At 40.3% G+C, this 14130-nt stretch overlaps 1 protein-coding gene across 8 annotated transcripts in view; it reads left to right on the top strand.

The window, feature by feature from the left end:
• SIPA1L1 (signal induced proliferation associated 1 like 1) overlaps positions 1–14130 on the top strand; it is a 320297-nt gene that overhangs the window by 190477 nt on the left and 115690 nt on the right. For all 8 annotated transcript variants that reach the window (XM_053311160.1, XM_053311170.1, XM_053311211.1 and 5 more), the window contains 3 exons: positions 5517–7329; positions 8315–8445; positions 12811–12999. In XM_053311160.1, coding sequence (XP_053167135.1) covers positions 5844–7329; positions 8315–8445; positions 12811–12999 — 1806 coding nt within the window. In that variant the 5' untranslated portion in view covers positions 5517–5843. The remainder of the gene's footprint in view (positions 1–5516; positions 7330–8314; positions 8446–12810; positions 13000–14130) is intronic.

Genomic DNA, 14130 nt, shown 5'->3' with positions numbered 1-14130 from the left:
TGGTATACTTATGTGTGAGATGATGCAGAGCATGCAGAAATACCCTTAGTAGTAAACACTGGGTTCATTATTCTGGGTAACAGACTTTAAACATTTTTTAGAAGACTGAGTATCAGAAACAAATACTGAATGATTGTCAGAGTAGAGGCCACAAATATTTACACTTGTGAATTTATTCCTCATCCTCTTGATTTCTTTATGAAAGTATGTTAAATGCCCAAAGATATGTACTTGTACATATTTGGCATGTAGACACTATACTTTGCCACTGAATCTAAAATACTGTTCCATTATTCATTTTCTGAATAGCTTTGTTTTAGGGGTAAGATGGAAATACAGGAGAACCTCGTTATTTGTGGGGATTCCATTCCCCACTACAACTGCGGATATGGAAACCACAAATTTCAAGTCATTGGGGCTATGGGATGGGGGGGGGGGTTAGGTTCTTGGTCATTGGGGAAAATAATCCAAAATTGGCCAAATTTCAGGGGGCAAATTGCATTGTGGGGGGAAGCTGCATACCATTATTCACTGCCCCCCTTGAATTGAGCTTTGCCCCTGAATTCCCCCAATGAAAATTGTGGGGTTAAAAAAAATTAATGGAGCCATTTTGAGGCTCCCAAACACACAATGGCAGTTGGAAATGACCTCTGAGGTCATTTATGGCCCTCCCTGACACATGGATATGTGTAATTGACCCCTCTTTCCTGACACCACCACCCCCACCGCCGCATATTCTGAGGTCAGGTATTAATTACCCAATCGCAAATATGTGACTCCACTGATGTAGAGTCCCCAGAATTCGAGGTTCTCTCGTAGTTCAAGTTAAGGAAAGGGTAGTCCTAAGCCCATTCACTCTAGTGGACTGCTTCTTTCCTTCAGAGCTGGACTCTTTTAAAAGATTCAATTTGAAATTTAAAGTTTTCAAAGGAGGAGGTAGAAATTCAACATCATGTACATTTATTATTGGCAATGGCAGCTTGGAGAATTTTACATGTATGTAAACCATTACAGCTCTGAAAAATGACACTATTGTGTATGTTATTATCTATCTATCTATCTATCTATCTATCTATCTATCTATCTATCTATCATCCTGCTCTTCCTCTGAGGAGCTCAGAGCAGTGTACAGGTGAAACTCGGAAAATTAGAATATCGTGCAAAAGTCCATTAATTTCAGTAATGCAAATTAAAAGGTGAAACTGATATATGAGACAGAGGCATTGCATGCAAAGCAAGAGGTCAAGCCTTAATTTGTTATAATTGTGATGATCATGGTGTACAGCTCATGAAAACCCCAAATCCACAATCTCAGAAAATTAGAATATTACATGGAACCAAGAAGACAAGGATTGAAGAATAGAACAATATCGGACCTCTGAAAAGTATAAGCATGCATATGTATTCAGTACTTGGTTTGGGCCCCTTTTGCAGCAATTACTGCCTCAATGTGGCGTGGCTTGGATGCTATCAGCCTGTGGCACTGATGAGGTATTATGGAAGACCAGGATGCTTCATTAGCGGCCTTCAGCAGTTCTGCATTGTTTGGTCTCATGTCTCTCATCCTTCTCTTGGCAATGCCCCATAGATTCTCTATGGGGTCAGGTCAGGCGAGTTTGCTGGCCAATCAAGCACAGTACACTGTATACTTTTTAGAGGTTCAATATTGTTCTATTCTTCAATCCTTGTCTTTTTGGTTCCATGTAATATTCTAATTTTCTGAGATTGTGGATTTGGGGTTTTCATGAGCTGTACGCCATGATCATCACAATTATAACAAATTAAGGCTTGACTTATCTCGCTTTGCATGTAATGCATCTGTCTCATATAGCAGTTTCACCTTTTAATTTGCATTACTGAAATTAATGGACTTTTGCACGATATTCTAATTTTCCGAGTTTCACCTGTACATGCTTATTTTTATACTCACAACAACCCTGTGAGGTAGGTTATATTTTATACATCTAGAAAAACTGCTACTTTTCTGGAACTGAGAATGGAATTGAACTTTGTCTAAATGGAGTGTACATTTGTCTAAATGGAGCGTACATACAGGAAGGCATCTTAAACATGGCTTGTTTTGAAATGGCTTAATTAACTATCTGGCCATTATGATTTTGAACTAATGAGACAGCTTGCCATGGTAATTCTTGTTTAAATATAGAAGGTCTATTATTCTTTTAATGGTGGTTAATAGAAAGTTACCAAGAAAACATGTGAGTATTCCAAGAAATGAGATTCATCAGATTGCTCTTCTAAACATGAATACTTTGCTTGGATGCACAAACATACAGAAAGCATATGTACAGAAAGAAAGGCTCTTTATTGTACTAGTGTTCTTTGTTGCAGGTGAAATTAGAATTTGCTGGTGGTTGTAGGCAGAAAATGTTCTGGCTGGATGTTTAATTACTGTGCACTCGTTACTTTTCAGAAGAGGTTGCAGAAAGTGCTGGTTTCCCTAGAACTGTCAGAAGCCTTGATTTGTACACAATACTGCTCTGTCAACGTGGTGCTGGTTCAGCAGCATCCTTACATGTGTACACTTGGCAAGTATTTAAAGGCCACGTTTTGTGTAATTGGATGAGTCTTTGAATAGGATCCTCTTCTTTGTGTTAAAGGGTGTATACAGCAGTGCAGGGTTTTGTCTATTCCCCACCAGGGTGCATTTTGGAGGGAGAGGGGTGTGTGTGTGTGTGTGTGTGTGTGAAGGTTCTTTAAAAGCACAATATAGTGCTTTGTAATCAGTGTGATGTTGGAGGAGCCTTTTGTTTCAGTAATCTTGCAAAGTTAGAAACTAAAAGTGCTTTATTTTGCAGCAGGTGAAACATTCTTATTTTTGTGTGCAAGAATTCATGAGTGTAGAAAATATGCATTCACATGTGGATAAAATTTTAAGATTTTGGGTTTTGGTGAGTGAGTAAGTAGGATTTCAACTGAAAGCAGTAGTAGGAATGCTTAAAACATTTGCTTTTTACATTTTATCTGGGCAACTAATTTTACCTGGCAAATAATACTTGGGATGTTAAAATAAAAACTTGGGTCCAGAGATCCCCTTGTGTCTCTGGAAAAACATTTCTGCTTATATAAAAAGGGGGAGATCTTCAGTCCTCCCTCCCAACTGCTGGGGGTGGTGTTGATGGTATGCTGTGGCTCTAAGTTAAAATGTTTGTGCTATTCTTGTGCTTTTGAGTATAAGCAGGTCCTAGCAGGACTGACCCTTCTACTAGGCAGCTTGAAGCAGATTTGTGAGTACTATTCAAGAGCAGGAATTTTTCAATTATATTTCTCTCACAATGTAGGAGTCCTCCTTAACTATGGGTTGTGTTCCTCAACTTGCTCCAGATTGAAGATTCAGATAGTCCAGCCTTCTTGCACAGTAGGCAGCAGGAGTAGACCCCTCCCAGTTCTGTTCCTGTCTTGCTTCATGCTAGAGGGATTCATACAAGCCCCTTCTCTGGTTTCCAGCCTTCCTTTCTGATCCTCACCTTTCCTCTTTGGTGAGAGATAGTCTGCATCCTCTTCTCTCCATCTCCTTTCCTCCTATTTAAAAACAAACAAACAAAACCTAAAAAATTCACACCATTTCCTTGAGGGTGGGGGGCTTGTCTTTCTCGATCCTTCTTTCTTATGGGCCCTTTTCAGACTGAGGACTTTTTGGAGGCTCGTTCTTCCCAGGCAGGGGTCATCCTACCAGGACGAAGGCTCCTAGGAAGCCTTCAAAAGCTCAGTGTTGCCTCATCCCAGCTGGCCAGCATATCAAAGCACCCAGGTGGCAGCTGCCATTTTGAGGTGTGGAAAGATGAAACCAAAAGTGAAGCAGAAGCTCTCTGCAACCAGGCAGAGTGAGCAGAGTTATATTTCTACCACCATAGGGGTGCCATTTTCTTACTTTGAGGGTGTCCCTCTTTTCATAAGCCTCTGTGCATCTACTCTGGTTTCTATCATAATTATTTGTATTTAGTAGTTGCTCCAACCTTCGCGCATGGGTCTATTTGTGCCCAGCACTGTGGCAGGGACCAACATTGCTAGGGAGATAGCCATTGCCAGGATCATTTGACCCACCCATGCCATTTCCGTATCCTATCCCTTGATTGCCCAGCCCAGGTAGTGACCCTGGGTGAGAATGAGACATAGCTAGAGACTGGGTTCTGCACACCTGAAGGACAATCTTCTCCCACATATTTCTCCCTATCGTTTGAGGTTGTAGATCAAAGTTCTGCTCCTGTGTTCCCTTCTTTTTGGATAGGGCACAATTGAAGATAGGCATCCTGAAGAAGCTGTTATGGCTCCAATACCCCAGAAGCATCCACCCACAACTCCTCCTGCTGCTTCTCACTACCACTCTGGGCAAGTGAGCAGGTGGTGGTGGAAACTGATACCACAGGTACTATCAGTGCTACAGAAGGAAGTGCACTGAGGCCCCACAAAATCTGGAGCAGGCCCTATTTTTGGAGTTGACATTGGTTGGGTACTCATGGCAGAGTATTCTCGGCACTTTCATCAACTCTTTGGAATTCCCTTCAATAAATTCCACCTTATCACATCTTTATGCTCTTTTCGCCATATTATTAAAACTTGGACTGTTTAAGGAAGCTAGGGATGAGCATGAACCAAGATTCATGCACAGGTTTGGCACTGAAGGACGAGGTCTGAACGAGGTTCAGCACTGCAGGAAGGGGAGAAGTGAGCAGGTCCTTACCTGCTCTAGGCCACCACATGCAGCTTTCTACTATGGTGGTACTCATCCCAAGATCCCTCATGTGGCGCCAGTACACACATGGCATCTGCACATGTGTGGGCATCATTTGCGTGGTCAGCATGGTGTTGCTTACCACGCAGATGGTGCCTACGCTGCACGCGGGTTCTTGGGACAACCTCTCTGCTGCACTGAACCAGTGCATAGACCTCGGTTCATTCATATCCCCAAGGGAAGCTTTTCCTGAAGAGGGAAAAGTTTTTATGTAAGTGCTGCTACTAATTTTTGATGCATCTGAATATTTGGTTTCTTTTTTTCTTTTTCTTTTTTTGCATTTGTTGAACACACTGTGTATTTTGATTAGAAAGCATAAATAACAATAAAGCAGACCTGAGAAGGAACTTTTGCTTCTTAGGTCAGTCTTATAGAAGGGAACAGCAATAGTCAGGTTTAGCATTCATTCCTGTTGCATATAGAAACTTTGAGTTATATTTGGTGGTCTTCAACCTTATGTGTAGTCAATGGATTATATGCACGGATATTCTCTACCTCATACAGCTGCATACCAGTGGTTTAACTGTATTTTGCTGGTTGGCATGGGGAATACTATTCCTTCAACTGTTGATTTGGAGGAAGATCTTTCTTATAGATGTCAAAGTAACATTTACATGCCTGTAGTTAGGGCAGTAAAATGTGACAGTAATGGTGCCACAGTTCTGTTCGATAAAACTACATTAAGGAAGTGGCTATATAGGTAGCCATTTTTTTCCTTGTTGTAAACATAAGTATTGAACATCCTGTCATTTTCTTTTTGCTCTAGGTTTAAAGCAAGCTTAACTATTGAAAGGTTGGACTTCATAGCGATGCTAAGATATTTTGGATGTGTTGAAAAAGGACTGCTTGTTAAAATGGAGGAATTAAGACTTCTAAGAAGTCAGAAGTGACTGAACAGTCGTTCCTGAAAGACCTGCACTTGTACAATATTTGCATTAAATGATCACAACTGGATTAAATGATCACAACTGGGATCTCATGCAACCTTTGCCTTTTTTGGAGAACCTTCTCCAGAAGAGAATTATACATTTAAAAGGCAGAGATGGCTGTGCTTTCTTTTGGAGCTTGCTAAGGATAAACACCTTTTCTAATAATGACCAGCTTGAAGCGGTCCCAGACTGAAAGGGCTGTTGCCACTGGAGTATCAGATGGAACTCCTAAAGTACATTCAGATGACTTTTATATGAGACGTTTTAGGTCACAGAATGGCAGCTTGGGATCTTCAGTGATGGCTCCAGTAGGCCCTCCACGCAATGAAGGGTCTCATCACCTTACTTCTACTCCTGGAGTTCCTAAAATGGGAGTTAGGGCAAGGATTGCTGACTGGCCCCCAAGGAAGGAAAATGTCAAAGAAAATAGTAGATCAAGTCAAGAAATGGATACAAGCTGCCTTGATAGTATATCTTCAAAAAGTAGTCCTGGGAGTCAGGGGAGCTCTATTAACTTGAACACCAGTGACTCTGTCATGCTAAAGAGTATCCAAAACACACTTAAAAACAAAACAAGACAATCTGAAAACCTAGATTCCAGGTTTCTCACACCCGATGGCTACCACAGCTCCCCCAGGAAAGCTCTTCGCAGAATAAGACAGCGTAGTAATAGTGACATTACCCTAAGTGAGCTTGATGTGGATAGCTTTGATGAATGTATTTCACCCAGTTATAAATCTGGACCATCACTGCACAGAGAGTATGGCAGCACCTCATCAATAGATAAGCAGGGTACTTCAGGGGAAAGTTTTTTTGACTTACTAAAAGTTTATAAAGATGAAAAGTCTGACCAGAGAGTCTCCTCCAGTAGCAAGTTCAGTGAACTCCTTATAGCTAGTGGAAGTAAAGGTTCAGGGTTTTCATTGGATGTGATAGATGGACCCATCACTCAAAGGGAGAACCTCCGACTATTTAAGGAAAGGGAGAAACCACTGAAGAGGCGTTCAAAATCAGAAACAGGAGATTCTTCCATTTTTCGAAAGCTGCGTAATGCCAAAGGTGAAGGGGATCTTGGAAAGTCTTCAGACATTGAAGACAGCAGATCAGAAGACAGTGTCAGGCCTTGGACTTGCCCAAAGTGTTTTGCCCATTATGATGTACAGAGTATATTATTTGATTTAAATGAAGTGGCTGTTAATCGACACAATGTTATTAAGCGAAGAAATACAACAACTGGAGCTTCTGCTGCAGCAGTTGCATCATTAGGTTCTGGGCCATTGTCCCATTCTGCAAGTTTTAATTCTCCCATGGGCAGTACAGAAGACCTAAATTCCAAAGGCAGTCACAATATGGACCATGGAGATGATAAGAGCAATGATCTTGTGATGAGCTGTCCTTATTTTCGTAATGAGATTGGTGGGGAAGGAGAAAGAAAGATCAGCCTCTCCAAATCTAACTCTGGATCCTTCAGTAGCTGTGAAAGTGCCTCTTTTGAGTCTACTCTTAGCTCTCATTGCACAAACGCAGGAGTGGCTGTACTTGAAGTACCCAAGGAAAATCTGGTGTTACACTTGGACAGAGTCAAAAGATACATTGTTGAACACGTGGATCATGGTGCATACTATTACCGGAAGTTTTTCTACCAGAAAGGTGAGCAGTCATATATTTATTTGAACAATGCTCATCTGTTTACTGAACACTTCCAAAACACTGTGCTGCTGGGCAGAATGTTCTTTAATTGTATCAATTACAATTCATTATATTTATTCCCAACACATTTTGTAACTTGCTTTTTAAATTTTGTGCAGGAAATGCTTAGACTCTGTTAGGCTAAGCATTCTAACTTTTGCATCGTAAGAGGCCAAACCTCGAAGGGTTAAGCTATAAACATAAAGACGACATAATTATTTGGGGGAAAGGAACAGATAAATTTTACTTTAGGTATTTAATAAATGATATAGTTTTCAGGATGGGTTGTAGAAATTTGCAGGTAGTTATAGCATTTTATGGGGTTTTTTACATTTAAAACTAATTAAATAGTTAATTCTCTTTAAGAAAATGTATTTCGTTGTTTTTTAAAAGCTTTAAAAATGCTGATCTTATGCACAATTCATCTTAATATTTGAGAAGAAGGAGTATCAACATGATTCTGCTGTACCTTTAATGCAAAACATCGTCAGCTTTAGATGACTATTTCTGAATTGCAGTGTATGAAAAGATAGAGTAAACATGGATCTTGCCACAATGCCAAAAGTAGGTGGAAAGAATGTCTACTGCACCTGAAATAATAATTTTGTGCTATACACGAGATCCTGTCATTAGAATCTTAAAGTGGAATATGTGGACTATATGATCCTAGCTACAGCCAGCACAGTACCTGCGGTTACCATGCTTCAAATAAACAGTAATCTTGAGAATTGCTGCCTAGCTGTATTTGTGACTGCCTGGTTCATACATTACATTTGTTCACGTGCCCATGGATGGTTGGGCCTGCTTACATATAGAATGAAATTGTCTTGCATGAACTTGACCCTAAAAGCTTAATATATTATGGGAATGTAAAACAGATTCATTTTTCTGCTGTTATAATGTTCATTCTTTATCTTCCTCCCCCATCCCCCACTTTATGCTCAAGAACACTGGAACTACTTTGGGGCAGATGAGAACCTTGGTCCTGTAGCTGTCAGTATCAGAAGAGAAAAACCTGAAGAAATCAAGGAAAACGGGTCTCAATACAACTATCGCATCATTTTCCGAACTAGCGAGGTAAGTAACATAAGCCATGTAAGAGACTTTTACTTTGCTATGTCCTTCCTAGGGATGTGCGAGCCAGCATGACCTCAAGCCGGCTCGGTTCGAGGGCTCGACCTTGAGCTGGACCAGACCTGGTTTGGTTCGAGGTCGAGCCGAACCCTCAGGGCCGATTCACATTAAAATGGGGGGCGGGCGAACTTACCACTGCTAAGGGCTTTGGCGGCCTCAGGAGGTCCTGCTGCAGCCACGGGGGGTGGGGTTCCTCTGGTGGTTCTCCCTCTCCCCACCAGGCTCCCCCTCCCCTCAGGCTCCAACAGGTTGTTTCAGCCCTTTGTGAGCACACAGCAGCCATTTTTGAGGCCACTGCGCATACACACAGTCCATTTGCATGGCCAGGTCCTGCCTGCCTTGAGCATCTCCCCGTAACCTTAAAAACTTTCAGAAGCTCTGAATTTCCTTTTAAATGGAATTTCCTGGCGGGGGGGGGGACCATAACAAAGAGAAATACTTGGCATGAAGGCTTGTCATCTGTGTGACCAATAAATTTATTAGGTATCAAAATCGTGTCTATTGTCTTGTCTCGCTTTGGCATGTTGAAGACTCACACACTGAATTGAAACTTCATAAAATTCAGCATGGTAGTTCAAATCACATCTCAGTGATGAACTAGGTGGCATTAGCCAAACCACTGTTGTCTCAGTTTCAGCTCCCTTCTACAGTTTGGTGATGATAATAGTGACCTACCTTATAGAGTGATTATAAAAGCTGAGTTAATATATGTGGACCATTAAATGTTTAGAACTGCTAAATAAATGCTAAGCTGTAATTACGCCTCAGATTTTGCCTGACCTTCCTTTAAAACTGTCTTAAGGTAGGACATCCATTTAACAGATTTTTGTACTGTATTTTGGAACAGCACTCTAGGACACAAATCAAGAAATTGTAAGTGCGATTAGGACAACTCTAATGAAAGCACAAAAGGTTTTCTATTTTGATTGGATCCAGACATATGGTGCTTTTTGTGTGATCAGCTGCTAATATTTATGTAAGGAGTATATGGGTGCATGTTGTATCTTGGCCTCTGTTCCTCTGCATTTTGGGATTCTTTCTGCAAAGTCTTCACTTATGGTAGTACAATTTTTTTCATAATAGTTTAGATTGATGTCTGTCTCTGGCCATTTTCTGCCCTACCTTAATTCTCAAAGTATCTTTCCTTGTGAATTTGTGACATTGTACACATCCACTAAGACAATTTACTAGTTTCTTCTCACAGAAGTTAAATCTGGCTACTTCAATAATCCTGTCTCAACAACACTTTGCCTCTCCCCCTCTATTAATGTAAAAGTTTGTTGTGGAATAACAAAGGGCAACATTGAAATGAAATAAATTGTGGTAAATGCTGGCCTGGCCCCAGCCTTACGTAACAAGTTTGCAAACTTTTAAATAACTGCAGATGCAACCCTGTGCACATTTATGTGGGAGTAAGTCCCATTGACCATCTCATACCTAGGATTGCGGTCATAAGCCATAATTTAGCACACAAGCAAGTTTTAAAGCTTGATTTTAGTAGGATTTAAGCAGGCATAACTATGCAGCTATTGGGGCCCTGATCTGCACATTCCTGAGACTTGTTCTTCTTTTAAAGTGCTACTGCTGAATGGTAAAATGTCAACATCATTTAAATGTGCCCTTCAGTTATCCTGGAAGCAGGAGGCATCCAATCCTGGTTGCAGAAAATAGTTTAACATTAGTTGCACAATGTTCCCTTATGGATTCAGAAAGGAGAAGACAAATACAATAATAATAATAATAAAATAATCACTTCTTAATACAGTATTTTCCTTAAGTGTTAGGGATGTGTATCATAAAGTCTTAAGAGGAGAGAAGAGAGCATTACTCATTTATAGCTGAGGAATATACAATGGCTATGCTATATTACTTGACATTTGCCCATATCATGGAAACCTATTGCAGTGTTAGTCATTTTAAGCTGAACCTAGATGGCCACTTCACAATGTTTAATTTTGTGCACCCGGTTTGGATATTGTTCAGTGTTCACTTGGGACATGTTGTTTGCTAACTGAAATCTAAATTCAAACACAGCAAAGATTAGAATAGACTTTGTAAGCCCGTCTTTGCTGAACTTTAAGCTGGTTTATTTATTAAAATTTCCTGCACTAAGATTAAATGTAGCACACGTGTTTCTTCTACAAAAAGAACAGGGATAGGACTGTCAACAAGCAGAATTGCTTCCTCTTCTCTGTACTCATGACAAAAGAAAAACATATACCACATGTTTATGCATTAGCATATGTATCTTTTCCCAGATGGAGACTAATCTCCATGTAGTGAAATGCCAGAGCCATCAGAGCAACTAGTTCCATAGCGGTCCTATAGTTGTTGTTCTTTAATGCTTTAAAAAACTTTTTAAAACAACACATGTTTCAATTTGCACCAAATATTTCTTGGTTTAAAATGTTTCTGATCCTGATTGCCTTCAAATTATATCAGAACATATGTAATTTCAGGAAATTTGAAAGCTGTCCAGAGTCAAAGCTCTCGGGGAGTCTCATGGGTCCAACTAAGATGCCCTTCCACCTTCTGAGCATAGTCCCTTGTGTAATCCTTTTCTGTATTCAATGAAACAGAAAAACTGGTCTTGTGGTAGCAAGCATGAATTGTCTCCTTTGCTAAGCAGGGTCTGCCCTTGTTTGCATTTGAATGGGAGACTACATGTGAATACTGTAAGATATTCCCCTTAGTGGATGCTCTAGGAAGAGCATCTACATGCTTGCTTGCAGAAGGTTCCAAGTTACCTCCCTGGCATCTCCAAAATAGAGCTGAGAGACTCCTGCCTGCAACCTTGGAGAAGCCGCTGCCAGTCTGTGTGGACAGTACTGAGCAAGATGGACCAATGGTCTGACTCTTTGTAAGGCAGCTTCCTGTGTTCCTAAACTTCACAACATAACATATTTGGCTGGATCTTTATAATTGTTCTGAATGTTGGTTGACTCCAAGAGGCCCCAGGTCTCGGGGTCTGTCTGTCTGTCTGTCTGTCTGTCTCTCTCTCTCTCTCTCAATGCTCACACCTTTTACAATCAACAGGTGGAACTCTGTTGATTTTAAACTTAGTTAATGAAGTTGGATCAGTAGGGGAAGCAGCTGAGACTTCTCAGTTGTTGCTCCCACTCCATGGAATTCACTGCAACAGAAGAGCTGCCTAAGCCCTAGTCTGTAGATTTTAGGGTGTTGTTTAAATTCTGCCATTTAAGAAAGGCCTTCAGAAAATTACTGTGATAATGGCTTTGACAATTGCTGTCATAATGATATGCTAGTTTTCATGTCCTTGCTTAGTAAAGGTAAAGGTAATGTGTGCTATTGAGTCGATTTTGACTCCTGGCGCCAACAGAGCCATGTGGTTTTCTTTGGTAGAATACAGGAGGAGTTTACCATTGTCTCCTCCTGTGCAGTGTGAGATGATGCCTTTCAGCATCTTCCTATATTGCTGCTGCCCAATATAGGTGTTTCCCATCGTAGACAAATATATATTGTATTGGTTTTTTATATTATTGTTAGATCTGGATATCTGTATTTTGAAATATAGCAAACTGCTTAAGTGTGTCACAATTTATGCGAGGTGTATTTAAATTGCATTCTGCTCATAGTGCTTGGCCTGCTTATTAAGTTTTCCTGCTATTATGTTACAAATTGAACTCCTAGTTTTGTAAAGGTCAACTAATAATGTGGATCCATAATAATTGTGGATGCTTTGACTAAGAATCTCCAGTTTAAAAATACTTTAGATTAACTACTTCATAAATAGCACTTTGAAAAGTCAGATCTATTTTATTTAATGTTGAGTTTGTGGAGGGAAATGTGTTTATCTGATTGCTGCATGTGGTGCAGAGATGGTTGATTTAATGAATCTGCACATTAATGGAAAGCAGTAAAAAGGAAACCTTTAAGTTAGGGGTTCCCAGATGGAAATGATAGGAGTTATAGATTGGCATCATCTGTGGCCCCAAGGTTGGGAACCCTATTATAAATGCTGTGTGTCTTCAGTGACTTGTGCAACCACTTTCCACACTTGCAAGTTAAAATACAATGGGGGGACTTGTTCATCTCCCAGAAGTGAGAAATGCCCGTTCAATGTGCATGCTACATTATGAGGAAGGTATATATGATTTATCGTCAGATGTTAGAACTGCAATAGGAAAAGCAAAGTACAGCTTAGTGGTGTAAATACTGGTTTTTCCTTCTTAGGTTCCAATCTCTTCCAGAACAGGACCCCCCAGATCCTCAGTTAGTTCCTCTTAGGATCATGAATCTGCCTCCCATCATTTTCTATATATGTTTAGCACCACTTTTGTTTCCTAGCTTACAACCTTAAGAGGTTCTGTCTTGGAAGATGCAATACCTTCAACTGCAAAGCACTGCACAGCCAGAGGATTACCCTTGAAAGAAGTCCTTGAACATGTGGTTCCTGAACTGAATATTCATTGCCTCCGGTTGGCCTTCAACACTCCTAAAGTCACAGAACAGCTCATGAAACTTGATGAACAAGGGGTAAGTCTTAAGTAACAAACTAAACTCCTTTAGTGGCCAGCATTACAGTAACAGATCTATGTGTGAGCTTTTATTTGTTTGCCCTGCTCCTTGCTCTAAGGCAGGGCTGCACAACTTCAGCCTTCCAGCTGCTGTTGGACTGCAACTCCTATCATCTCTTACTATTGACTTTTGTGGCTGGGAACGATGGGAGTCGTTGTCCAACAACAGCTAGAGGGGGCTGAAGTTGTGCAGCCTGCTCGTAAGCAAGTTCCTGTGTATTTGCTGAATGCTACAGAATAGCCTTGTCCGAAAACTTGGAGATAAAATTTGCTGGGTTTTTTAAAGTGAATTATGCAAACCAATTAAAATGAATTAAATATTCCAAGGCATGCAGAATATTATGACTTTGCTTGTTAGCATTTTAAGACAGAGCGTGTTAGGGTTTAATTTTGCTATGAAGTGGATTTTTTTCCTACAGTGTAAGTAAGATAATGTGTAAGACACTGATAAAAAAATTAAGCCCTTTCACCTCTGAATATCCCCATTCATGCTTTAGTAAGCATCATTTGTTATACATGCAATCTAACAAATTAACTTGTTATTGTTTTATATCTATTTTTTTACACTTATCTTTGAGTCCTGATGCTGCCCTCATAATACTCTGTGGTCACATTTCCTAAATTAATAAAATGTTGCACTTCCATCAGCTTATGTTTAGTGGTATTGTATAATTAATTTGTGCAAAATAGCTGTAAACATCTATTTTAGCCATTTGAATTTTGAGAGTAATGTATGTCAGTATGCATAACTGAAGTACAGGTGGCCCTCATTATCTGCGGGGGTTCTGTTCCCATCAATTTCCATGAACGAGACCCTGAGTCAATGGGAACTGGGGAGTTAGATTCCTCAGGGTCAAAAAAGGGCAAAGAAAAGTGAGAAGGAGGAAGGAAAAAAGTGAAATAATGTGCTGTGCCATGCTCTCCAGGTCTCCAGCTGTCCAGCAATGCCCTCCCAATTCTGCCAATTTTCCACAAAAAATCACAGGAAACTTTTTTTAAAAAGAAAGAGCCACAAAATGGCTTCATTTAGCAAAATGATGGCTGGAAATTACCTCGGAGGTCACCCAGGAACTGAGATAGGTGAATTTCC

This window comes from Hemicordylus capensis, chromosome 1, assembly GCF_027244095.1.
Source record: "Hemicordylus capensis ecotype Gifberg chromosome 1, rHemCap1.1.pri, whole genome shotgun sequence".
NCBI lineage: Eukaryota > Metazoa > Chordata > Lepidosauria > Squamata > Cordylidae > Hemicordylus > Hemicordylus capensis.
This window is presented reverse-complemented; position numbering and strand designations above follow the sequence as displayed.